The following is a 26,906-nucleotide window of genomic DNA, read 5'->3' as shown; positions in this document are numbered from 1 at the left end:
TGAATCTAAATTGATGTAGCTAACGATCTTACGGCGTGGCCGCTATTGAGACGCAAACACACAAGAGTGGGTGGCGTTTAAGTACCCCAGGCACGTATGTAGCGTGACATAGAAAATAGAAAAGGTTATATGAATATTTTGTTTCTTCTACGCATTACGTGACCCCCGTGGGCATAGAAAATGGCAGAGATGATATACTGCAGTATGATGCAGCAGGATGCTAACGCTAATGTGTAGGGTCCAGCACATAAAACAGTGATGCATTACGACAACTGTTATTGCGCCAAGGCACCCATTTTACACGAGATAAATCTCCAGGAATATCACCGAGCAATAATTAAGAATGATGTCATCTTAATTTATTTACAAATGGAAAAATCACTATAGGGGTCGAATTTGTATCGGAATACCGCCAAGCTAGGTTTGGAACTAATGTGGTATATCAAACGCAGACACAATTGAAAGATTATTTGGGAGACCCCTTTTATCTTTATAAACCTCCTCGCAGTCGAACAAATCTCAAGGATTCGGAATAGGCCAAACATTGAAAATAGAAGCATTTGTTAGAATCTCCAAACCTCCTTTGGCCTACTTAGTGAAGAAAAGGTTCAGCAAAAGGTCAGGCGACTCTGTAAATGTTCCCCCCCTCCTATCGCCTTCGTAGAGTTTCCCTCCGCTGCTCACATTCTGCCATATCTGAGTCGCACGATTACACAAAATAAATGTCTGAACACAAAATAAACACAAAGAGGGGTGAGAAAAGCTCTTTGTGTGTGTGTGTGTGTGGGGGGGGGGGGGCGATTAGAGAGCCCGGCAGCTCCAAGGTGTTTGGTTTCTGTTGCGCGCAAAGCCGCCGGCTCCTCCCCTGACTCAGCACCTCATTTCCTCCTTCGAATAAATAGAATTAATGTTCTCAAATTAAATTTGGTCATTTTCCACGTAAGGCTTCCTGAGAGGAAAAATAACAGGAGACGGGCTGTCGCCTCTCAAGGTACCACAGGTCTCGTTCGCTCAGGGCCTCGTCCAACGGCTTGTTTATGTTCTTTTCAGTCAGACGTTCATTCTCATCTCGCGATGAGCTCATCGGAAAAAAATGTCAATGTCTATTACGCCGACTTAATTGTCCAGATGAGCCAACAGACATTCAACAGCATTACAACACAACTAAATTACGTCGTCAAACTGAATATGATAGACTAAAAAAAATAAAAATAAATCAGCTCACACAGCAGAGCCTTTTAACTTGAAACTTTTAAAGGCTCATTGAGTCATTTTACTCGAGCCGGGTTCCTTCTGCCTTGCACTCCACCCTGTAATGAGCAAAGTCCTTTTCATCTATGCACCTCTCTTTTTTTTTTTGCATGGGTGCCATTTGAATTTAATGATGACGTTTAACATGTAAAATACTTTGTAATTTTATGGCACTACTCTGTGAAGATCTAAGCCGTGTTTTTATTCTATCAAGATGCTCCACAATTATTTACAAGCGCTTATTTATTTGTTTAAATATTTTGAATGTCTCTTCTGGTAATCAAAAGGCTTATTATTATCTTAAACGTTTGCAAAAAGGTTATGGTGGAAATTATTCAAAAATAATAGCCTTATCATTTCCATCCAAGACTAAAATAGAAAGACATGTGCTTGCATGTTTGGGTATGCACTACTTTGGTGCAACGCTTATTTAGCAAAGTGAGTCTAGTCGTCACGATATTAATTCAAGTCTTAATTCGCATATTATATACAAGCGAGTTTCGTCAGGCCCACATGGATAATAAAAACAGGAGTGAACGGCTCGATGTTTATCCGAGAAGAGGATAGCGTAGGGTGAAAGGGGTCATCTGAATGACCCCCCCTCCCCCAATATCTAATTACCACAGAGTGTGCTATATTGTATCATCTTATCATATTGTTAGTCTACAGACCATAGTCCCTGTGCCGCCGATCTTGGTCTAATACTGGAGGGCTGAAATCAAGGCAAGGTGAACTTCAGAGGTAGTTTCCCCCATTTTTGCTCTACAGCCAACACTGTCAAAACAATCTCCGTGCACACGGTGCTAGCAAAAAAAAAAAACAACAGGTCCAGTCACACATGGCTTGTTGTGGCGGTTTTAGACATTTGTAACAATGTACATTTGCATATTTTAAGGTTGAGAATTGGAGTTACGGGTTTGATGGTTCTCTTGGTCACAGTAAATATCGACTTAAGTGCTTATTAAGCTAATTTGCACGCCACAAAAGAGCAGCTCTGTCTTCTTGATTGTTATTCGGGCTGTGAGTTACTGTACTGCCATGTGTAAGTCCTCGAAGATTTCTGACATAAAATTTTTTTTGGGGGGTTGGTACATTTAGTAGTTCTACAACAAAGTAGCCAGACATTTTATCGCATTTAAACTGCCTGTAGATTTAATTGTAGAACGCTATATGGGAATCTGTTATAAATATTCAGCATTTGACGCTAACCTATTTTTTCCCACCTCAAACATCAATCAACCCCAAAATAAAATCCTCCAGTTTGTATTGTATTTGCGTCAAGGCACTTCAAGGCACTCATTGATCAACGTTGTCAGCTCTCATCAAACAGCTAATTTTAAGCGGCAGGTTTAGACAGACTTTGTGACGTTACAAATATTTGCAAGTTAGCTCTGCTCCATTATTCAAGTTCGCACGATGGAATGTTGAAGCTTGGAGCTTTTAGCGACTAAATACTTGACGTTAGATTCATATGAATGCAGGATACAGCATGTCTCAAATCCATGTGTAGCTTTTGAAGTTGCTGGTGTGTGCTCAAAATGATGGCATCTATTACTGTACTATATATATGCATATAAATACAGAATATATGCATCGGTATAGATCTTGTTAGATGGTCTAAATGTACCCAATGACGTGTTGGTGAGAGCATATTGAAGTAGAAGGGGGTAGCAAACAGCTATCTGGTCCATCCTGGATCAAATTTCAGAAGGGCACACAGGGGCTGTTTGTGCACTTAGAGCAGAAATGCTTCCTCTCTTTGTCTACGAGATATTTAGCCAGAGTCAAAAAGGCAGACCGGACAGCTGTTCTGAACCATTCTCAGCGCCAGTCGATCAGATAGCACCCACCCAAAACACGGCCTTTTGAGTGCACAAATCTGTGCCACAAGAATGTTTACAATCTGTAACTTGTACACGCCTTTAATTTAATTGGAATTGTTCTAGCAAATACGCAATATGTTTATTGTAGGAAAAAATTTATAAAAATTGACATGACTTTTGAAATGGAATATTATTTGTTATCATAAGCCATTTTTCAACAGTACTTATAGGTAGAGTCTTACACAAAGGCAGATTGTTGAAATATGGTTTTAACTAACCAAAAAATACAATTGAAATCATTTACATGATTTATTTTCAATTAAGTTAAATCCTAGTTACTCTTGAGGCAAGTCACATTTAAAAGTAAAATAATTTAAAGTGCAACCCACACCGCCTTTTATTTAGCGCACGCAAGACTGACATGACGTTGGGTCACTTTTACGAAATATCTTTGACACTTTCCGATTGCTTCCCTTAAAGTGTGCCCGCCTGCAATGGCGGTCATGCGCCACATCATAACTTGGTTCTTTTTTAGTCCAAGCAAGCCTTTTAAGCTCGGAGCACGGCACACTGACAGACTGCCAACAGCCCTTCATGTCCTGAAACGGCTGGATGGGGATTAAGCATAGCTCACCTCACCTGTCTGGTCGACACATTGAAAAGAACTCAGTTTAAATATCCGTGTCCTCACTTGTGCGCCTGCACCAGAAAAACACCATGCATATTAAGTATTAACAATGGGAAATATCTGACATCAAATTTTGATGTCTGCTGGGCTACTTTGAATTTTCGCCGTGACTCAAGTTTCACCTTCCGGCCCAAGTATGTGTATCTATTTCTCGGTCTAACGTGTCAGATGTTTTGGACCGGTCCCAAAAGCGTCTGCCCGCTGAGCCATCCGGTCAAGGTGAGCAGGCAGCGGCGGGGACCAGACGGAGAGTGAGCCGAGTTGTCTAAAGTAGCGCGGCGGCGATGATGCCAGACGCTCGGTGTGCCTCTCATTCTTGTTAGATCTCCAGCTGGGCTGTGGGCCAGCATCTCTGTGGGTGTATACGTTTCAAAGCTCCCTCGCCTTGCGCCATCCGAAACTGCTTGAAAGCAAACACGTGCCTGTGCATCTGTGCATCAAGGTGCCATCGTACCCTAAGAGACAGACAGATTGAAGAGTGATGTGCGCGCCGCATCGCCTATAAAAGCAGAAGGAGGGCGAGGAGGACAATTTAAGAACCGGTCTTAATGCGTGTTCTGCGTCCCTCTCACCTGGTTGGAATGCGGAGTGCTTCGTAAAAATTGCCGCGTGATAAGATCAAGAGCGGGCACACAGGATTTCCTGTCCTCGTCTTTACTTTATAGCTTCATCTGAGATACATTCCTCGCACAACGCTCAGCTAGTTTTAAAGCTTTATTTCATATTGCCGCATTTTTTTTTTCTCTGTACAGGAAACGTGACTAGTAATTAAGAGAGGTGTGTGATCATAATAGGCTATAAAACCTCTTTCACAAACAAAAACTTGTTTGTCTGATCTTTTGCAAGAGTAGAAAATACAAACAAACGTGTCCTTGTAGATGTTTGGGTCATTCAGGCCCAAATAAAATGTGATAAAATGAGTATATCCCGTGCAAAGTAGAATTTGTAGAATTAAAAAATTATTAAATGCTAAAATTTATTTTCACTGGAATCTGAAGATCAAAAAATCACGCACATCGATTTTTTTAATGCTAATATTTATTTTCCCTGGAATCTGAAGATCAAAATGTCACGCACACCGAGCGACACGACCGTATTTTGTCACGTAGTGTTCCTGTAGCTTTACTCCAAGGTCCTGTTTGAGACAGGCCCATCCATGAATCAGCATGTACGTCACTCAGTTGGTCACTTTCCTTCCTGACGAGAAGACAAGCAGTCCCGTCAGGATAAAGAAGCAATGACACACAAAAGCGGGAAAACTCCCCAACAGCCTGGAATCCAGGAAATTCTCAGGGTCGAGCCAGGGTCAACTGGAGAACCGCCACAGGGGAGTTGAAGTGAAACTAATAAAATGTTCGGACATAGGAACAAGCTGGGAAGTGGCGCAGTAAAAAGCTTGATCACCGGACACTTCATTAGGGACACTAATGAGATCTCTGATCTGTCCAGTGTATTGAAAATTCTGCCTTTACAAAAATACTTTTTTTTTAAAAAAAACACCCCCACTATGAGGTTTTCCACCAAGATGCTGCAAATTAAATTAGAATTTTTTTTTTTTTTATCTTGAGCTGGATCCTAAAAATATGCACCAGATAGGTCAGACGTTCTAGTTTTGAATCTCAACATCAAGAGATATCATTCATTGTTGTCGCAGCTGGTTAAGAGAATGCTGCCAGGGTCGGGCGTCATCAAGGGGGCGCCGTGCCTTTCTGGAGACTCTGATTAGCGTGATTGGTTGATGTGGCGGGTGCATCTGTCGGCCTGCTGGGCTTTCCCCAAACAACGTCAATTTAATCAGTGACCCATTCACATCTCTTAAAAGAAGCCATTGTTGCCGCGTCGTCGCCATCCAATTGATCTCGCAAATGAGACAGGAGCCTTACTGCACCCAACTGCGAGACCAGTAGGAAGCTACATCTATTACTATTCCTCACATGTCGAAAACTATTTGGCTAAATAAACTTAATACAAGTCATTTGCGGTGAATCCTTGTGCTGCTATTTATTGCCTGACTCATAAAAGCACCAACTGATCTATTCTTGGAAAGACATTTTTTTTTTCACAGCATCTTGACAAGATTATGAAACCTTGTTCACCTCAAGATGGTTTGGGATGAATGGTTGCGCAATCTCCGCGGAGAGCCACAATCCATGATTCACTGGTTGTTGCGCAATATCCTGTTATAATGGTGAGTCATGATGACGAGTCGGCCGCCGTAGTTCGTAAAGTCAGTTGCGGTGGCAAGTGTTGTTGGAAACAACAAGAGGGATTGATCAGCGAGTATTACCGCAAGAAATCCCTGGTGTGCACTCGAACTTCTGCAAACCAGAGACTACTTGAAGCGCTTTACTCTTTATGATGATTTGATCCGAAAAGAGCAAAAGCAAGTATCACAAAACACGAATCGCACTCTACCCAAATGTTTTCTGGTTTTGCTCTGCACCGCAAGATACTTGTCGTGGTTTCCAAAGTAAAATCGGAGTTATCCAACATGGAGTGAAGCTAAGAGGCCCCTTTTCCCCCATATATGGAGCAAGCGGCCAAGAGGCCCAACATTCCCCTCAGAAGGCATTATTGGGGAGTGTTGACACGGGCGCTGTGAGATATCATTTTTCACTGAAGAGAGTGCACATCTGTCTCCCGCAGATTTACTTTTTATCTCCTCATAAAAGCACATTCCCTTGTACTCACTTAGAACAGCACTGCAGCTGCCCAAATAAGTAGCTGAGGTGTTTGAAAGAAAGGAAAAAAAAAATTACGACAGTACTTTTCATTTTTAAGATTCTGTTGAAATCAAGCGGTTGGGTTCAGTTTGGTACAGTTGTAGGCATGTTTTTGTCTGTGTACGGTTTAGAAAAGAAGAGTTAGGCAAGAGGGGTGTCAAACTTATTTTTGTTGCGGGCCACGCCGTAGTTATGGTTTCCCTCGTGGGGCCGTTAATGACATAACCTCCTGAGACCCAGCAAATCATTTTTGTCCTCTGTAGAGGACATAAGTTTTTGGCCTGTATCTCTGAAGTCATACACGCCACTGAGTTTGTTCCTGTTGGTCCTTACAGAGGACATCCTAGGCTTTTCACATTTCCCAGCACCGAGTCCCGATGTTCTCGCCAAAGGACACAGAGTAATGTTTTTTCACTCAAAGATTTATGTGGTGTAAAAAAATTAAAATTACAAAAGTTTTATCTCTGAGTCTCAGGGAGTTATTATACTTATGACATATCGCATACACACAACAGAATCCAGTTCAACAATTTCTAATTTATTTTGAAAGTTTGATATTAACAAGAAATCATTGCAATATCTCACTGTTATTAAAAAGGAAGATAATTTACAGTTCTGGTATCTTAACAAGAAACATTGAGTTGACACACCTGATGTCAGGCAGGGAACAAGGCGGAGGACTCGGGTGCAGAGTCGTTCTTTTCTCTGATTTATTCCAGCACACACACTAATCAAAAGTACAACTCAAGACGCCTCTTGCGAGGGAAACACGTGGCAAAAAGTTCAAACAAAAGTGTCGCTCTGTGGCGAAACAAAAAGGCTATGGGGATCAAGGCACTAACAAAAAGCGTCGCTCCGTGGCGAGACAAAAAGGAGGAATCTTACTGGGAGCTCGGACGTCAAAGAATCGCTGGTGGTCGGGACGAGGCAAGACACACTGGCACAAGACAAGGGGAAGACACGGACTAAATACACACAAAAGGGCTGGGGCGCAGGTGCTGACAATTAGCGCCAATCACGCAGGTGCCACAATCGGGATCGGGGAATGCAAGACAACCGAACACAGAGGAAGGAAACACGAACTGAAACGGAAGGGATGACAGAAATAAAACAGGAAGTAAAGTTACGACACCGACGAGACAGAAAACCGGAAAAATAAACGTGACCGCATGACACATGAGTTGCCTTTGCGGGCCACATAAAATGATGTGGAGGACCGGATCTGGCCCCCGGGCCTTACGTTTGACACCTGTGGGCTAGAGGTAGGCTGGTGGAGGAACTGACTGGTTTATTAAAAATATTAGGCTTAATAATGCTTAAAGGCTTATTAATATCTACTGCAGTCTATGCATACAAATACAGTTGGAGAAACGTTCGGGCTAAATAGGGTTGCTTTGACTCAGCTAATCCCCTTGTCCCATCAAGGCCGAAATAATGGCGCAGAGACTCTGCAGTGGTTTCCTCGGGGTAATTGGCTTTATTTTCACGGTGCACAGAGCTACACAATAACAACAACAACAACAAGCAAAATGATTCGCCCATTCTTGCTCACCCCTTTGCTGTCTGCCATGTTGGCTCCAATTTTGCCTTCTTAATAAACACACTTGAAACATGAACCTCGTGTAATTTTCTTTTCTTTATGCTTAGATTCAAAGCGATGCCCTCTGGCCAATTAATATCTGCTCAAATGAACTACTTTCATGCATACATAGAGCGGAACCAAGGCACAAATCTAAAAACAGTTTTCTGAAATTAGCACTGTTCAAGGAAGAACTCATGATCTGTTTGTCAAGCCGAAAAAAACCTGTTCAACTCTGACATTCTGATTTTCTCACAGCAGACCTATGCGTCTTTCGGCCACCAGATGGCTCCCCCTAGTCCCAACAACAACAACAGCAGCAACAGCGGTGGAGGAGGTGGCGAACAGCTAAGTAAAACCAACCTGTATATCCGCGGCCTTCATCCGGGGACTACGGACCAAGACCTGGTCAAGCTCTGCCAACCGTAAGTTTCAATATTTGACCGTCTGTCTTCAACGTTACGACCACGCACAAGACATAAATGGCAGTCATTGGTCTTTGTGAAATGCAGAATATTTTCACCACTGGAATTACTATTGCAGTTTGGTTATTATAAATGGAATAAATCTACCGCCGGCTGGGTGACATTACTCCAAATCCGAGTTTTTTATTATCTGCAAATGTATTGGTGAACTCCACTCTTAGAACTTTATGGTAACAGTTCTCGCAGGAACACTGCGATACTTTTACCCCCTTGGTTAATATAAAATGGAAATATTCAATGAGCTGAATCACCCAGCATGACAAAGTGTGTTTGTGTACGTGTTGTATATCCCACTCTAGATGCATTAGTGTTGCGGTTGCTTACCGCTGAGCCATTTCCAGTCTTACAGAATTGGAAGGTTAGATGAGGACAAACAGCAACTGGCTGTACCCATCTTTCTCTGGCTCACTGCTGTGTCTCTATTTTTTTTCTTTCTGAATTAATAAACCTTAAATTTACACCTTCCTAACACAAATTTTACTTACGAAGAAATTTGGCTGTTGATTGAATCAAAGCATCCTGTATTGCATTTCATTTGATGATTCATTTGGCCTGCGACAGCCTTTTTCTGATCATCAAAGTATAGCCTGAACAATTTTATTTCATGTTTCCAACAGATGAAAAGCAGAGCTCAACACAGAGCAGATGTTATCAACTCACTTGAACGTCCTTTGCATGACTCTTAATCCAGATTTTGCGTTCTGTCTATACACAACTGGATCCAGTTTTAAGGAGCTGGCATGTGAATTGTGACATCCAAACGTACAGTGACGAATCAAGCAATGATGAAACTCACTGATTGGATCCAATCAACTTTGACAAACTGATTATAATTATGACACACGCCTGTCACACGCTCGAAGATATTTGACCACACCTTGCCCAAACAACATCGGACATATTCTTCCCGTGCTGGTTTCCTTCCAGATTCATTAAGCATGCATGTTCGGTTACTAATTAACAACTCTAAATTGCCCATTGTTGTGTGTGTTTGAACGGCTGTTTGTCTACTTTGTTGTGCAACCAGAACTGGTATCACCCAAAGACTGCGTCTCAAACCCTAACCCAACCAAGATAAGCAATCGTAAGAATATCGAGTAGATTTGATGATTCGCCACTAGAATATTCAACAAATAACACTTTTCTGTTTGAGTGCGTCATGTAGACAGCCGAGGTAAAATACCCGTTCCTAACCATCGTTTCAAAACACACGTTCCTCTCAGAAGTGACGTGAAAGCTTGACAAACACCCAGCGATCAATAAGCGTCATGAGTGAAGCTAAACTTCAAGGCTATGCTTTTATGTCACAGGACTTGTTTGCCAACATTAAGCGTGAAAAATGTTAGCGTCAACAAATACGGGCCTCAGGAGGTCCACCCTCTTACCTGACCTGATTTTGAGCCTTCACCATCAGAGTCATCTTAACACAGCATGTCAAAGACACGGCAATCAAAGCCAAGCAGAAATCGGCGGTAGGTATGTGGAACTTTGATTGTAAAAGAAAACGGCCCACAGAGAAGGCATTGTGTGGCGTCAGAAATGTGGAGAGGGGGACTGACGTGATGGGACGGTTCCTCCTGAGTTAGGAGGGGGAAACATGAATGAGTGGGAAAAGAGTAGTGCCCGCCCGCCTGCTGGGAAAGAATGTGAATGTCAAGCAGCCCGTGACTGTCTTTTAAGTGTGCGTGTGGCCTCGACAGTGTTGTCAGCTTTCCGAGGGGTCTCGGGTTAAGTGGGAGGTCACAAAAGCACTGCCTTCGGACTTTTGAACTGCTCGGGTGTTCGTGACATGGCAAACATGAACACGTGATACGTTGCTTTTGTTTTTCTTGTCATTCCTCAAACTGAGACTCTTATCAGGGTCTGTTTTTTGTTCTTGTTCATTCATAATAATTCTGAAATATTTTAATGTTTCTAACTGAGATCTGTTTAATATTTTGCTTGTGTCAAAAGAGGCATGTAGCATTTTGGGGACTCAAGCTGGTCATATTTTTTTCAGTATTGCGCTATACATGCAACATAAAATATCTAATAGATGTATGTATGCCAGCCCCCCTCCACTTCATTATAAAGTACTACGGTGAACGTATTTTACATAAAAATAATCTCACTGCACACCACCAAACAGAAATACTGAAATATTAAAATATAATTAAATAATCTCATCTCAATTCAAAAATCATTGCGAGCCACCGTTGTAATATAAGTGATAATGTATTATTAATTTGTGGAAAAAAATAGGAATTCACTTTCTTACACGCACACACAAAACCAACTAAACCTAGGTGTAGTAAAAAATGCAAAACTGGCAGAGACAATGCTCAGATGTAGCTAATGATGAGGTCAGTGAGCTCTTAGTCACGCACTACTTACAGATGACAGTGGAGAAATCATAAACAAACATGATGATGAAATATGAACTTTATAGCGTAGCTATAATTCTTTCTACGACGTGTGTAATCATACACTGCTCGAAAGTAGTCGGACGACATCGAGCCATGACCCAGTAGTACAAGAAGAACATGCCTCGCTGAGGCGATACCAGACACGTCATGGGACACATCCAAATCATCTGGCCACCAAGAGAAGGCAGGCGTGTAAGACCCAGCTGTGTGCTGTGCTCTGATGTGAGGATGGAAAAAAAAAAAGGGAGGAGGAGGGACATAGAGGGAAGGAAGGCCAAGTGGAGGGGCCAAGCATCAGGTTACAATCCGCCCAGACACCATGTCGCCCAAACAGAGGAAGACCGCCCTCCTGCTTTGGATAAATAACCTAGGCAGGGACAATCTATTTTGCTGTAAAGTGGATACGCGACTCATTAGCCTCCACAATATCAAAATATGAATCAAGCTGGAAATGATTCTGCTTAGACTGTGTTTCATTGGTCACACATTTTTCTAGTTTCTGTGCTTACTTGAAAGCCCAGTTCTGGTAGTGACAACACCCAAGAGGATACTTGTCTCCAGGGGAAGTATGTGCGTGGGTATTAAAGACACAAATAGTCTTTTGGTCTAGAGAGGCCAACATACACCTGTCAAAAACAAAGCCAGAAATCCACCCTCGGCAGGAAGGGTGGACGTGGACATAGTTGGCCTTGACGTAAAAGCAATACATGTGTTTATGTTGGTATGCGGTCTAAGGAAATGCGTGAGGATCGTTGTGCATGTGGAAGGAGCGGATTCCTTCTCATTACTCACTGACAGGATGTTTGTTTGTTTTTTTCTGTATCTGCTAAAGGTATGGCAAGATTGTGTCGACCAAAGCTATTTTGGATAAAACTACCAATAAATGTAAAGGTAAGTTGTCACGGTTTCTGGCCAGCACATTTTACACACAATTATTTACCGATATTCCAAACAATTTGGATGCTACCATTACTTGTAACCTTAATTATGGAATAAGGCCATGAACACGCATTTTGTATTTGACAGGCTATGGCTTTGTGGACTTTGACAGTCCGGCAGCAGCTCAGAAAGCTGTTACGGCTCTGAAATCAAGTGGTGTCCAGGCGCAGATGGCCAAAGTAAGATTCCATCAACTTTTTTTCAAATTCCACCTCAGTGCAAACCCAAATCTACCTGACAACACCCGTGTGGTATTTACAGTCACGTGTTGTATTGTCTTCACTGCCTCCTCACGACTGCCGCTCTTGTTTCTCTGCACTTGCTCTCTTGCTCTGAGCTCTTTGTACGGGTGTCCGCCGCAGTCAAAGCAGCTCTTGTCGGCCTATTAAGCTGATCCCCTGGCTCTCCGGCTCCCCATTGATGGAACACAAGGGGAGGGTGCCACTACAGCCACTGTCAATGGGCCAGTTACAATGGCTTGGCATTGTCCGGCGTCTGGGCTCAAGGCCTGAGGCTGACACCCGCACTTAATTGGCTCCGCCCCCTCCCAGAATCCGCTGTAATACAACACCAGGGTATCCCTCTACACTGTAAAGGATCTGCACCCTAACTTCACGCAATATCATACATCCATCTCCATACCAAACCAAGTGCAACTGGACACCTCGCCGTGACTCACCCAGACAGCTTGTGCTCCGGCAGACGTGATGACAACCACAATAAAAACCTAAATATACACAGCTGGTTCAGAGCAGACCGGGTTACTTCAGGTTGTCAGAAGAGGCTAATATTAATATTTCGGCTTCACCGTGACAGGTTTTGTGGTGTTTTTCCAGAGGTAAACCTTTCCCTAAATGTCCTCAGAGTCCACTTCCAAGTAGGCCTCCGGGGTGCAGACCCAGCACAAACAATTTTGAAGGATCTGAGGAACAATGAGACAATTAAAGCCAGAAGGCTTACTGTGCTGCCCCTCCCTGCGCAAATGGGCTCAACATAGAGCGACACTTCTCAGCTGACGCTCGACAGAGGATGGACCGGCGCCAACTGTATTGTCCCTCACAGGTCCGGTATTTCAGCAAATGAAATTAGCAGAGGCGATGGGTAAATAAAATATGAAAAGGGAGGTGGGGCTTTTGTTTGTTCAGCTTGCCTTTGACTAAATGACAGTTTGTCAATGACCTCCAACATTCTGCCGCCGGGTTACACAATCAGCTTATTGCTGAATTGCCGTAGCCAGAATGATGAGAATCACAGAGAAAACATGGCAGACAATAGTAGTAAGCTTTATCAGCAATGGAGTTTGAGATAAATGATAAATGAATCCAACAGAACACATTTGTTGTGGAGCTCAAATATGAAGATTTTTTTTTTTTCATGGAATTTGTTTTTATGTGACAGCATCCGACTAGAAACGTTATTTGCTTTTCGATACTCGTAATCAATTAGAAAAAGATGAAGGAGCCATTTATCGTCTTTTCAGCCATGCTGCTTTAATATTAGTCCAACCTCCCACTGCTTCCTATCCTGTCATTTCCTCCTCCAATACCAAATCCTGCTGGAAGACACTCATTCATCCCACCCTCCCCCTTCCTCCTTTTTCGCCCAGCCTCTTTTTGCTCCCAGTTGCCAGGCTTCGCTTGTTCTGTGAACTCTTAAACTTCATGCCTGACTTCCTGTCTTCCTCTGCAGTCTCACAAGGTTTCACTTTCCGGCGAGCGCCACGAAAATTAAGTCTCAGAACTGTGTGTTTATGTATAATCTCTCTGCTTTAATGCACTCGCAGCTGTCAATATTTGCTAATTAGACGTTTTGTGAGTTGACAAATTCTTATTTGCATGTGTGAGTATTTAAAAGTGACAGGATGCCTAGTCAAGTCAGTGATGCACCACTAGCGTAAGTGACAAATTAGTCAGGGTTACACTTTTTTTTTTCCTTTTACATCAGGCAGATTTTTGAAAAAAGTGTCATATTGGGTATTATCACTGAATATCCTTTGCAAAGGATTAATACGTCAAGACGGTTGCCACAATCATACAAACTAGGTCATATCACATTGATATTTATGCATTAAAAAGTTCACAGATGCAAATATTGAAAGAGATTAATTGAAATCCATAAAAGATGAACTGGTCAGAGTTTTTCAATGGAAATGTGGACAGTAAGCCAAGCCAAACTTCCATGTTGCTATGTTAGCAAAATCACTACCAATTCTCACTTGATGGCGAGATGGCACATTACATTAAAGAGATCAAGTTGTGGATACAAGCGATTCATTTTTCTCTCTGGTGGAATTCCCCCCCCTTTTTTTTTATTTTTACTTATGTTTGAGGATATTGTTTTCATCTGCAATTGGGCTCCTCCCGCCCAGCACTGTCATTTTTCACATCATAATTTTCTGACATTTAGACTTTTTTTTTGCAATGTTTTGTTTGTGGTTTAAACTTGGAATAAGTTTGCCATTCTAGTTTGGAGCTCAGACTTTAATGGGGATTTTCCCCTATAAATATTTAAAGAAATATGTCAACTAAAAGCGTCTTTTGGCACCCGTACTTTCCAACTAGCAACAAGAGCAGGACCCCACCAACCTGTACATCTCCAACCTGCCGGTGTCCATGGACGAGCAGGAGCTGGAGAGCATGCTCAAGTCCTTTGGCCAGGTCATTTCCACGCGCATTCTGCGAGACGCCAACGGGACCAGCCGCGGTGTGGGATTCGCCAGGTCAGATGTCAACTAGCCAAAAAAACAAAACGAAAATGCATGTGAGTGTATTTTTTAAAATATTTGTTTATTGTAATTCCAGAATGGAGTCCACAGAGAAGTGTGAGGCCATAATTCAACATTTCAATGGCAAATTCATCAAGACTCCACCGGGACTTCCAGGTATGTGGAATTTGATTTTCATACAACAAGCTCTTCATATTTTTGGTGTCTGTTCCAGTGTTCATCTGTTTAATCTTTTGCTTTCCCAGTGCCCACAGAGCCCTTATTATGTAAGTTTGCAGACGGAGGTCAGAAAAAAAGGCAGAACCAGGGGAAGTACCTCCCCAACGGAAGGCCCTGGGCCAGAGACGGGGAAACCGTAAGTAACGCTGGCATTGGCGCTTTTTATCCAAACTAGTAAAAGTTTTGAGGTGAATGCAGTGCTGTTTGCATGACCTCACTGGTTCTGAATCCCACATTGTTTTCCCAGGGAGGAATGACGCTTGCGTATGACCCCACAGCATTACAAAATGGGTGAGTGGTATGCAGGCCCTGAGTGAAAACAGTCCCAACCCACACGCAAATAAAAGCAGCGCCTCAACTTTGCTGCAATACTGCCCCCTACTGGGATGTTGATGTTATGTTGAGTTTTTTACGTTGCGGCTTCAAGATGATATATTTTCGACGAGTTCAAATCAAATTGAACTTTACAACCTCGGTGGAAGTTTCTATTCATGCTGTGTGCAAGTACGAACACTGCGGATACGCTTGATGTTTTCGTCTCATTCCATTCGGCAGCTTCTACTCGTCGCCATACAGTCTGGCTCCCAACCGGATGATCGCCCAGACGTCGCTCTCACCTTACATGCATTCTCCTGTATCATCCTACCAGGTGGTGTGTTTTACTCAAATGTCAACTTTTGGATTCACAAATATCAAATACACAAACTCAATTGCTATCTTTCTTCCATCACGTGAAGGTGCACAGCCCGTCCTGGATGCACCATCAGTCATACCTCATGCAGCCAGCTGTGAGTAGCCATTTTGAACATATCCATCCTTTTGAGCCTTACAGCGTGGATCTTGTTTGCAACTAGAGTCTGATCGCATCCACAGGGTACAGTTCTTACCCCAGCAATGGATCACGCTATGTCCATCCAGCCCACGTCTATGATGGGACCTCTCGCCCAGCAGCTAAGCCACCTGTCCCTGGGCAGCACGGGCACAGTAAGTACACACACACTTTTCTTCTTCTCAATGATATCAATAAGGGATTATCAAATTTCTCAATTCCAGGAACCCCTTCCAAGGGAGATTTTTTTCAAAAGTCCTATCATATTCTGGACACAAGTACCATATTTATGTACTCCTCGATGCCATAGGAACCAAAACGTTGCCTATTTTGATCAAACAAAGTGTAATGTTACTTGAACAAATTCATATTTTTAGAGGGAAGAAAGTACAAGAATCAAGTCAAGGAAATAAAACTTGGTTACAATTCCAAAATTATGCTGTAATACTTTGATAATATATGGTCGTGGTCAGTTTTAGATTTTGTAAAAATGCTCCATTACAATAATTCCGGTTGGGTACTAACATAATTTTTTGTCCTCTTCCGTGCAGTATATTCCGGCCAACACGACTATGCAAGGGACATACATCCCCCAGTACACCCCAGTGCCTCCCTCCAATGTCCCAGTAGAGGTATTTACGGAAACACTTTCCATACTGGTTAATAGATCTATACGCACTGTATACATTTCAAATGGCTTAAAATGGTACAAAATGAAGAAAATGTGAATTGAATTATCGTTTTAATTTATGTTCTGTATATCATCCCACGCAAGGTCTCCGTACTTCTCACTTAGTCCATTTTCAACACATTTCTCAAATGTATGTATGAAAAGAAAACGAGACTTTAGATAGAGAGCCAACATGAACTGCTGAATGAAAGGCATCTTGGCAAGAGTTCTCTGCATGAGGCCGTCTGTGCCCGCGGGGAGTCGTCACTGATCTAATTCAGTGTAAATGCTGGTGGGAACCTGGAGAATGAGCGACATTGTCAACAGTTGGGGAAAAAAAAGGGGGGGCCATGTTTATTAATGGGGCGCAGCACGGTGGTAGCAAGCGGTAAACTGGGTGGGAGGGTATGAATTGTAAACATCAGTAATCAACAAGCTCTGCTATTGAGCTTTTGCACATTAAATCATTAGTCATTTGTTTTTCAGGAGAATGGTGGTCAACAGCAACAGGTTGCTATGGAAACCCCCGCAGAACACACAAACTACTCATACCAACACACCAAGTGAAGCTAAGGTACGGATTTTGACACATGGGAGATTGCAATCTAATAGAAAATAGCCGAACAAATTAATTTGCTGCTGACAAGTGGTCAACAAAGAGATGTGGCAAAAATATGTTCTTATTTATTACATTCCGAAAATATATTTAGGTTAATTCAATAACGATTAAAGGGCTCCAATAAATGTTAACCTAAGACTCGTGATAGCTTGAATGCACAATATCATAAGGAAAATAGAATAGTCAACACTTTTTTTTTTTTTTTTTTTTTTAAATCATATCACTTTTCTGCATGGTTTCTTCCAGCTCCATGGGGTGGGGCCTAGGTCATGTGATGAATCAAACCAATCAGGGTTCTACTGAACGAGAACTCTGCTCCGTACCGTCGCTAAGCATCCGAACTTGAACATGGATGACAAAAGGAACGTGTGTACATGTGTGCGAGAGTGTGTGTGTGTGTGTGTGTGTGTGTGTGTTTGTGTGTCTTTCCTTGTCTGTTTGTTTTCTCTTCCATTTTAAAGAAACAAGACAACACGTCCGTCATTGAAAGTTTCTGCTCACAAATTGAACTACCAAAGGAGGTAATCTTCTCCAGAGAAGATCTGATCTATTTTGATAACTGAAACGAGGAACACGACAAAATGTTGGAGAGGGGGAAAAAAAAAAAATCGGGAGGATGAAAAAAACCTAGAGCGTTATTTTTATGCACGTAATATAACAAATTCTTATTTTTAAAATGTGCATTCTGGATGTTTCAGAGTGATTCAAGGAAAAAGAGTTAAAACACAATGTGTCTTTTATTTTTTTGTAAAATATGCAAACTTTTTATTTCCCGATGTCTGTTGTTTGACATTCTATTTGCAGCAGTGGGACAACAGTTTGTACAGGATAAAAAAAACAAAACACTTTTGCTGGATATCAAGTCATTGCAACCGCGAGAGGCAAACCATTTAAAGCTAACTTCTTCCTCTAACTGCTGCAGAGATTTCTATTCATGCACAGATGGTAGAAACCCATTTTATTTATACTTTTTAATCCTTAGTTTTTTTAAAGCATGAATGAACAAAAGACAATCAATTATTTCTATTTATATTTGACTTTTTTTTTTCTCCAGAATTTTTAGACCATTTAAACCTTTATACAAAAGACGTTATTTAATAGTGGGGGCTCTCTAAAGACTATAAAGAAGCCAGAGTGATAAACTGACATTTTGGGATCTGTACTTTTGACCCGTTTCAGTCAGACCACTTCCGTCTCCACATTTCTGCTACTAATGGAATAAGATATAAACAAAAGAATATTGAGATGTGGAATGCTTCATTGTTCATGATTGTAGTAAAATTCCCCAAGCATTAAGAATTCTTGATGCATTCTAGCGCACTAATCAGCCTCCAGCTCATCTTGGGGGTTGGAGAGCTGTCTTGTGTTCACCTCGCTTTTCCTCAAACTGCGAGGTGTTTGTATTCATGAAAGCTGCTGAGCATGTAATCTATAATTTAGTAGCAAATTATGTGAAAAAAAAAAACAAGCTTTGACTTCAGCAATAATTTTAATTAATGAGATGAAGATTGGCTAGCATATTTGCTTGCTAAACGAGCTAATGGTTACAGAGCAGCTTTTCCGTCTCTTTTTCTGGCTAAACTTTGTCCACTTAACAAGATGGATCTGATCTGATGGAGAAGTGCCAAAAAATTCAGTTGTCAATATTAAACAGTCATTCCTATCAGCGTACCTCACCGGTTGACACATCTATCATTATATGTCATAGATCTACAAAAATATAGTTATAAAAATAATAAATTAATTATCTAATTTCCTATGGCCGCAATATTTTCTTTGTCGTTGCAGGATATTTTAAAAAAACATCAATCTTTTTATTCATTTATTTATATCGTATTCCATTCTAACTTGTGGAGCTGAGGCTAACACCGAGAAGATACGGTTCTGACATTACGGTTAAAAGGGATTGGACACTGTTTTTGGTGATTTGCTAGGTTTGAATGTGATCCGTGTACTGTGTATGTGGTGCGCACAGGCTGTAGATCAGCATGACACCTGTTCACACTCCTCACGGCCATATTGAGAAGTGCTTTTAAGCGGTTTTGCTGAAGCAACTCTTCAAGCATCATTCGATTGGTTCTCTTGCCGCAAAGAGGACGTGCATGAGTGAAATGACCACAGTTGTTAAATTGAGGGAACTCGAAGATTTCCGAGTGAGTGCTTGCAAAGGGAGCTGTAGGTCTTTTCTCAATGCTGCTGTTGTCACCTGATTTTAAGTCATTGATTGGTTTGTTGTTGTTTTTTGTAGAAAGTTGTTTTCCTTTTGACTGTCATTTGAAAACCTTTTGAGCTAACTTGCCTTATTTTTGATTACCTTAGAAGTAGTTGACATTTTAGCTGTCGAGATAGCATTAGATGTTAGTTTGTAGGTGTTAGATTTGCCGTTTTCTTGCTCAACATTTGCCGTTTTCTTGCTCAACATTTGATTCACGAGAATCTCTGTTCCTTTTGTACCCATGTTTGTGCCGTTGAGCCTTTTTGTAAAAAAAAAAAAAAAAAGGAAAAAACGAAAAATAGAAGCCTTTGCAAGTGGACAGCTGAACCAAACTCTTGACTTTGTTTGCTGACTCGAAACATTCATACTGACGCTGCATCAGTGTCGTAGCTCTAAATGAGGCTACTGCAAGCCATTGTATCCACACAAGTTTTCATTTACGCACACATTACAAACTGTAAACATCTTTACAAGATTGATCACTAGACCGTGAGTGCCATTCGAGAGGGTATTCATGCCCCTTTTCCACTGCACTGTATCAGAAAGAAAAAAAATGATTTAAAAAAAACAACACAGCAACATCAGTTGAAGCAACACATGCTAATTGCTAACAAAGAAGCACAAAGCTTTCTTTTTACATCACCGCGTTTGGCTGTTTTTATTCAAAGATGGGACGGGACGCAATCGCTTCATCAAAGTGCGTAATACATCTGCAGCACCAAAGAATGTTAATGTTAGCATGTTGAAAAGGGGCTTTAGTACCTTCAATTAGTGATACAAAGTAATCTGGAAATCCTAATGTTCTTTCTTTGTGGGAACTGCCTCAAAATTCCATGGGATTGTCACTACATATGACAGCAACCAACTTGTTGGGAAGCCATTGAGTCAACAATTATTTTGGTTGGCCGGAGCAAAGCCGTTCGTCAGGTTTGGCTCCAGCAAAAAAAACACATAAAAAAAAAAAACCGCTGACTTTATTTTTTTGTTTATTTGTTCCCTGTCTGTTTGCTATATTGTTCATTTGTGCTACCAAAGATGTTGTCGTCACCCACACATTCACGCTCATATATTGCTCTCAACAAAACGTGCGATGCGAGCCGGACAAACTGCTTTTGTCGATACTGAATGACTCATAAGGACGATGGCGTTTTCATGCACTCTGAATCCAAAGTGCGGCTATTTTTCTCATTTGGAAAGTAAATGGAAAGTACCATACTTGTGTAAAGCATTCGCTCTGAATCTAAAGTAGGGTTATTTTTCTCATTTAGAAAGTAAATGGAAAGTACCATACTTTGTATAAAGCATATGCGAGAAGGCTGCAGTGCGTGTAAACACGCTCCAAATGAAAGTGGGCTTAGCATGCTTCCAGGAGGAGCACTTTGTGCAGCTTGAGAGCACATTTTGTACATAGTACCACACACCTTTTCTTGACATTGTTTTTTTTTTGTGTGAATTTGTTTTCATGTCTTTTTTTTTGTTGTTGTTGGATAAACTGTCCAGATCACACAGGGGGCTAGCAATTGGTCCGAATCAATCGCACCATGAAGGACTATGTCATGGCAAACGTTCGTATGAGAGAGAAGGTATACTGTATTCGATGTGTTAGCCATCACTTTGAACACACACATACACTCAAAAGGATTTTGGAACTATGAAATGATGACTTTGTTACAATGCAGTGTTTATTTATTTGATCGTTTTCTACCAAATTATAAGCAAACCTAACGTTAAGTTTATTTTGATGCTGGAAAATGAATTTGCATCATGAAAAGTTACTGGTAGTATGTCAAACTCTATTCTGATGGATGGTCCACAGTTTCTCTCCATGCACTTAAATGTACTTCCACCAATTTGATAAATGGTCATCTGAAAAGAGATTGATGGCTTATTTCATAGCTTCAAAATGTTTTGCTGCTAAAAAAGGACGTCTCAACAGGTTGTAGGTTGCTGCCCTGTCTGCATTTTCTGAATCTTTAGTTTTGGTATTACATCGACAAAGCTATAATTTCCATATTCACTGGTAGAAGTGTAATCTTTAAAAAAAAAAAAAAAAAACATGAATCAGATTTTGAAAATGCACTGGTTGCCTCCCGCTTCCTGCTTGTGAACAGTTTTCTTATTTATACAAGAACTCATTTTGTACAGTTTTGTTAGAGGAAAGAGCTTTTGATATTTGGTTATTTTGCTAGCCACTTGGCTACTGTTGTCTTCCTGTGCCAGAGTTTTTAAAATTGTCTGTAACTTGTCTTTTTTTTTTATATTTTCCTTCTGTCTTGGATTTGTCTTTGATTTGAAAATGTCCATTGTACTTTTTTTAATAAAAAGCTTTGTTCCAACTATTTTCCATTTTATTACTGTTAGCAGTCCAACACCCCACACAATGAGATCATGAACTAAGGCTAGCAAATTCAAATTTTGAGTCATGTAATTCCGACATCACATTGCTTTTTTAAAATAGAAAAATATTACATTCTACTAATTTATATTGTTTATATTATATACAAATTATTAATACACATCACATCAACTATAATTGGTGACACACACTTGCTCTTTATGAATAAAACAGTCACAACATGTATAAAAGATCTGCATCAAATACAATAAATGGTAATGAACACAAACTCAACCCCGCCAGATTTAAAAAGTGCAAGGTGTTCACCAGAGACTTTCATCAGTCCTCACTCCCATACTGTCCTTATGGAATGAAAGGACAGCTCATCACAGATTACTGTAATTCCTTATCCTGCCCAACCAGAGGAGTATTACAGTCAGCTATTATGTCACAAATCACACCAGTCAAAATAGCCACACAACGTGCACACGTTCTCAAAAGGCTGACACAAAGGTAAAGCGTGGTAAAAAAATTTGTAAATTTGCAAACCGCAGATTTCAGCGAAGACGACCCAAGCTCGCATACGAGGATGCGCTTCATTCGCGACCTCCTCCCGCGAGCTGTAACAGGAAGCTGAACAGGTAGATGATGTCCAGGTAGATGCTGAGTGTGGCAAAAACATATTCTTCTGGACTGATGCTGAAGCGCTTGTTCCCAAGCAGCATCTGCGTGTCGAATGCCAGAAACTGCACAGGGCAGACACACGTGTCAAAACTTTGGTGATCCAAATGTGGATTTTGTGTCTAGCTGGCAATTGAAATAGTGAATGTGCTTCTCACCAGAGTGAAGAGGATGGCTCCGAAGATGGCGTAAATGGCATGTAACCAAGGAATCTGGAACAAAAATATTAATTACAAAACACTGCTAAGAAGGATAGCACACTTCTAATTTAGGTAATTATTAATTACAAAACACTGCTAAGAAGGATAGCGCATTTCTAATTTAGGTAACGACTAGCTTATCTGTGACGCTAATCCCTTTAGGTTAACACACGGGGGCATCACATTTACGAAATCGTTATTTTTGAGCCATTATGGGAACGTACGTATCCAAAAGGCACGGCAATGAGAACGAGGCTGCCCAGCAACATGACCATACATAACGAAAACAGGACGCCTTGACAGGAAGTTACATCAACCTGAAAATAGGAAAATAAAAATGTTTTGTACCACATTTAAAGCTCATATCGCACTCTATCAATCTATCCAGAGTAATCTTCAACTCACTTTGCTTTGGAAGCTGAAAACGGTGATAGAAAAGCAGACCATGGCGGTGATTCCCAAACACAGCATCACCGACTTGGTGTTGTAAAAGCTGGAGAAAGGCAGAGCTAGCTCAGTCGCATATTTCTTACTACAGAGCGGAACACGCAATCAAAATCAGCGTCCATGTGACCCAAATATGAACTCACCTCGACATAAATCCCATCATGAAGGCCATGCTTAAAGTCTGTGCGATGAGAGAAAGCAGATAGTTCACGCTGGCCACACACGCCCATAATAACAATGAGGAATACTCACAAAGATAACTAACAAAATGATGTTCCAGGGAACCTGCCTCCTGTTGAGGGAAAAAAAAAAAAAAAAAGCTTGTTTATGATTCCATTCGTAGATTCTCAGGATTGGGTCTTTTTTAATAATTGAAAAATAGCGTTACCTCAAGTCTCCACAGCAGGACAGAGCGATGTATGTGACAAAGAACAGGAGACTGTGCAGAAAGGTCAAACAACAAGATTAAAAACAAAATATAACACTTGAATAAAAGTTGATGCGCTTGCACTTACTAAGATGCCATGTACAAGCTCGGGTGAGTCTGGATGAAGAACCTGACGGGTGCGCTGCAAAAACAAACAGAAAAATGGAGAGAACGTTAGAGTCCATGACATATAGCAATCACTGGCCACTTAATTAGGGACAACCTAATGTTGGGCTGGTGACATCACAGTTGTGCTCATTTACATAATAAATGCCTTCACTCGAATTTAATCTGCCTGTGACTTGCGAACTAGGCTGGGTGAAGATCCGCCTCTTTCAAGTGTTTTATGTCAAAGCCAAATGGTAAGCAGAGCTGCAATTAGTATTGTTGGACATGTTATCTTGAGATAAATAGCACTTCTCTAGGTAAAGCTGTTGATATGATCAGGTGGGGGTTGCTTGTGACTAGCGGCACACCAGTTTTCCTAATATCGCGATCAGTGAGTTCACAGTATGCATAATTGTTTTAGTATATGGAAGAGATCTTACCAAAATGTAAAGAGGGCAACAATTCCCACAGTCACTAAGAGTTGGACCATGAGAATAGCGTAGACCTGCAAAGAAATGTTGTGTCTTCATCAAGCACCTTTACTTTCTAAATAGTTGTCATATACAAGTATTACTCTTGCTGGTAAAATAATATGTTTACCTTCCTGATGAAGGTCCGCCTGATGGTCTGGTCATCCCACGAAAACTGGACCTGCATCGCCTCAATGCCTTTGAGAGAAAACCCAGATATGATCTTAACATTGTCACAATATGAAAAGTTAAAAAAGTGTATTTTAATAATTTAACGAGAAGTTTTGAGCATTTTACCTGAGACCGTTTCCTGATAGGTTGGTGGTTCATTGTCATCGTCGACCTGCTGAAATAAACAGTGTTAGAATCACTTGAACTGCACATATAGTCAAAAAGAGTGTCAAAATATTTTGTCATCACGGACCAAATCGTAGTTTGGGTTTACCTTATAGGGCGTCCTGATTGTGGAAACCATATGTGGAAGTACCAGTCAAATGTTTTGAAACAATTCAAGCTAAGAAATTCAAGCTCTTGCTAATGTGCCGCTGTGAACTGAAAGTAAATCCAGATCATAAAGCATACATCATAAAGCTGAGTGAGAAAATACCGACACGTGCCTACTTCGAAGACTCTGATTTACTTTATGGCTTTGATTAACATCTTATGTTTACCATATAATTCCAATAGTATTAATTATCAATCTACAATTTGAGAATTTTTTACATAATGAAAAAACACAGGATTAGAAGGTGTTTCCAAACTTATGACTGGTACTGTATAATCACCTCATCATATTATTAATATTGCAAAAGATGCAATTTCCCCTGCATTTAAGTATTGCCTTATATATTTTCAACTTCACACTGAGTTTAAAAACCCGAAGACAACCAACTAGAAATACTGTATCAAGTAAGTAAGTTCCGATTTTTGTCCAATAGGAAGTATAATTTGACTTTGCTGTGGTTAGAAAAAAAATAATAATATTTAAAAAAATAAAAAAGATGTGATGGCCAGATCGAGTTTGGATGATAGTTTTTCTAAAATAAAACTTGAACTGCAAGAAAGTAGCTCTCTCTAGCTGTTCTGAACTCCTGTTTCAATGCCGGTGTCATAGTGAAGTAAACAATGTTCCCGTAGCAGTCTAACTTTAACAATGAGTAGCTCACAATCAACAATGAGAAGTGAATTATTTTTCCGATTTTCCAAAGTCACTAGCGCATTTAACACAAACATTACATTGAATGTGCGGCCTCTGCATCTATAAGAAGCTAGCAATGTAAATAATGTACAATCAAGACATTTATTCTTTTACACTAATATATAAGAACACTTTTCATATCACGGTTACAGATTAACGACTATCTTGCAGCAACGTTAAACAGTTATCGGTGGTTCAACATTAAAACATACCTTTGCCTTTTTCATGGTTCTCCCTTGGTGATGATGTTGAGGAGGAGGAAGATGTTTTGTTGTCAGTCTGTTTCTTCCAAGAAGATCCAAAAATCAGAAGACTCTCAGCTTCGTGTTCCTCACTTGACAGCTAGCATGTCATGCAAAGTATGCGAGTTGTTGTCGCCCTGATTTTGTTTGGACGGTGCGGATTACGCAGCAGCTTTACAGTCCATCCTGCTGGTTAATCTCTTTCTAACCCCGATCCACCTCCCCTCTTTCTTTTTCTAACGAGGGTGTTCTAGAAGAGTACAGGTAGTCTCCAAACATCCAGATAAAGCCAGACTGTACCATTTTTTTAAAATAAACAAATGTGTTGTTTAATTCTCTCAATGAAGCCTTTCTCCTTCATTTGAGATGCTCCATCATCGAAGAGCAAACAATAAATCCTCAAATTTTGAATTGCATTTATATCATATCATTCGGTTTCTTCAATAATTCCAAGATCATGGACCATAAACATCATTGGTACGCATCAGTAGGAGGCACAGACAATATTCATTTCTGCCGTATAGTACAAACATGATCCTTAATTTCAACTCCATCTTCAACCAGGTGACCCATGACCTCATGCTTTGTGTAAGAGACTGGTTTGGTAATTGCTGACTTAATTGGTAATTGTTAAGAACATTATGATGCTCCTATGACCGTCACATGGTTTAATAATGAGATTTACTGGCAAGCTTTATATCACCCCCTTGGCAGGTACACAAATAGGGTTTCTGATTGAAAAACTGTCCCCCTAAAAAAGTATCCTAAGCCAACAAAAAGATATGTATTTTTTTTTAAATTGAGAGAAAAAAAAGAAGGAAAAATTACCTCAAACCAACAAAGATGTAAAATTATTTTTAAAAGTTGAAAAAAAAACAAGTGACTGTCAAACCTATTCCTGGTGTCAACCCTGTAGCAGCAAATACACGCTACGAATTGACCACATCTCAATATACTGTGACAATTCTGTGACATTTGTGTTTAGTGACATGCTGTGAAATTTTTCTGATGTAAATAATATTTGTGCGATGGCTTAATGAAACAGTACTGGATCCGCGAATTCTGCCTCAATCAGTGAAATAAATTAAAAAAAAAAACCTCAACAAATACAACTCACAGCCACTTTGTTTGTGTGTGTTTTCTTGTTTTGTCTTGTGCATAATGCATTTTGTGAAAACGACTACTCCAGGCGAAATACGTGCATGTTTAACAAAACATTTGATGTACTTTCTCCACAAAATGTTGGACTCACCATCGCATGCATCGACGCCATGTGTAGACAGTTGACAATTCGAAGTTGGCGATCGACACACGTCCTTCCCTTTCCTGCACGAATGCAAGTGCAATTTAGCACGTACTCAATCTTGAATTTCACTTTTCCAACAAATAGCATTCCCGATCTGTGTTACAATCACCTCAAGATGACGTTTTGCAGCAGGTAGCGGCTCATTAGGTGGCTTGCTTGCACGTGGCACTGTCACTCTTGATCAGAACCAGTCACATGAGTAGAAACTCATAAATCCATAATAACAATGCCAAAGAGATAACACATGTTCTTTTTTTAGGTTTTGCAATTATAGCTGCCGTTTGCCTGGCAGTCATCGGACAGTGAAGCACCTGAGCATGAT

General features: G+C 40.7%; 2 protein-coding genes and 1 long non-coding RNA gene across 9 annotated transcripts in view; 1 reads left to right on the top strand and 2 right to left on the bottom strand.

Moving 5' to 3' along the window:
* Positions 1 to 4,405, bottom strand: part of LOC148390625 (uncharacterized) — a 5,473-nt gene extending 1,068 nt beyond the window's left edge. Inside the window, exons 1-3 of the long non-coding RNA XR_015861161.1 lie at positions 4,335 to 4,405; positions 3,885 to 4,217; positions 3,709 to 3,773 (exon numbers count right to left, since the gene is read on the bottom strand). This is a non-coding gene — a long non-coding RNA (uncharacterized LOC148390625). The remainder of the gene's footprint in view (positions 1 to 3,708; positions 3,774 to 3,884; positions 4,218 to 4,334) is intronic.
* Positions 1 to 21,506, top strand: part of LOC148390624 (RNA-binding motif, single-stranded-interacting protein 2-like) — a 24,196-nt gene extending 2,690 nt beyond the window's left edge. The window contains exons 2-14 of one of the 2 annotated variants that reach the window (XM_088388641.1): positions 8,326 to 8,489; positions 11,787 to 11,845; positions 11,981 to 12,072; positions 14,455 to 14,612; positions 14,695 to 14,774; positions 14,864 to 14,973; positions 15,085 to 15,128; positions 15,393 to 15,486; positions 15,575 to 15,625; positions 15,711 to 15,821; positions 16,218 to 16,298; positions 16,823 to 16,910; positions 17,202 to 21,506. In XM_088388641.1, the coding sequence (XP_088244767.1) occupies positions 8,326 to 8,489; positions 11,787 to 11,845; positions 11,981 to 12,072; positions 14,455 to 14,612; positions 14,695 to 14,774; positions 14,864 to 14,973; positions 15,085 to 15,128; positions 15,393 to 15,486; positions 15,575 to 15,625; positions 15,711 to 15,821; positions 16,218 to 16,298; positions 16,823 to 16,903 (1,125 nt within the window). In that variant the 3' untranslated portion in view covers positions 16,904 to 16,910; positions 17,202 to 21,506. Of the gene's footprint in view, positions 1 to 8,322; positions 8,490 to 11,786; positions 11,846 to 11,980; positions 12,073 to 14,454; positions 14,613 to 14,694; positions 14,775 to 14,863; positions 14,974 to 15,084; positions 15,129 to 15,392; positions 15,487 to 15,574; positions 15,626 to 15,710; positions 15,822 to 16,217; positions 16,299 to 16,822; positions 16,911 to 17,201 lie in introns of both variants that reach the window. The other variant, XM_088388640.1, reaches the window with a different exon arrangement.
* Positions 19,442 to 26,906, bottom strand: faim2b (Fas apoptotic inhibitory molecule 2b). 6 transcript variants are annotated; one of them, XM_088388645.1, is made up of 14 exons: positions 26,694 to 26,906; positions 26,531 to 26,604; positions 25,249 to 25,315; positions 24,136 to 24,184; positions 23,969 to 24,036; positions 23,809 to 23,873; positions 23,349 to 23,402; positions 23,222 to 23,272; positions 23,086 to 23,125; positions 22,977 to 23,014; positions 22,792 to 22,879; positions 22,611 to 22,703; positions 22,345 to 22,398; positions 19,442 to 22,251 (listed from the first exon to the last, which is right to left on the bottom strand). In XM_088388645.1, exons 3-14 carry the CDS (start codon positions 25,261 to 25,263, stop codon positions 22,102 to 22,104), a joined length of 765 nt encoding a protein of 254 aa, XP_088244771.1. In that variant the 5' UTR covers positions 25,264 to 25,315; positions 26,531 to 26,604; positions 26,694 to 26,906; the 3' UTR covers positions 19,442 to 22,101. The 6 variants fall into 6 exon arrangements, with proteins under 6 accessions (XP_088244771.1, XP_088244773.1, XP_088244772.1 ...); XM_088388647.1 differs by having other exon boundaries at positions 24,136 to 24,181; XM_088388646.1 differs by lacking the exons at positions 26,531 to 26,604; positions 26,694 to 26,906 and having other exon boundaries at positions 24,136 to 24,181; positions 25,249 to 25,660.

Source organism: Syngnathus floridae, chromosome 11, assembly GCF_059516105.1.
Source record: "Syngnathus floridae isolate MCC-2025c chromosome 11, RoL_Sflo_1.0, whole genome shotgun sequence".
In the NCBI taxonomy this organism is placed as follows: Eukaryota; Metazoa; Chordata; class Actinopteri; order Syngnathiformes; family Syngnathidae; genus Syngnathus; species Syngnathus floridae.
Note: the sequence above shows the minus strand (reverse complement) of the source record. Positions and strands in the feature narration are given on the sequence as shown.

Bases quoted from the DNA above. Each gene is read 5' to 3' on its own strand.
- faim2b (XM_088388642.1), bottom strand. From the start codon at position 24,313: ATGGTTTCCACAATCAGGACGCCCTATAAG. The intron at 23,403-23,808 runs GTAAGATCTCTT...TTGTTTTTGCAG, and splicing joins GTTGCCCTCTTTACATTTTG to CGCACCCGTCAGGTTCTTCA. The intron at 22,880-22,976 runs GTGAGTTCATAT...GCCTTTCTCCAG, and splicing joins ATGATGGGATTTATGTCGAG to CTTTTACAACACCAAGTCGG.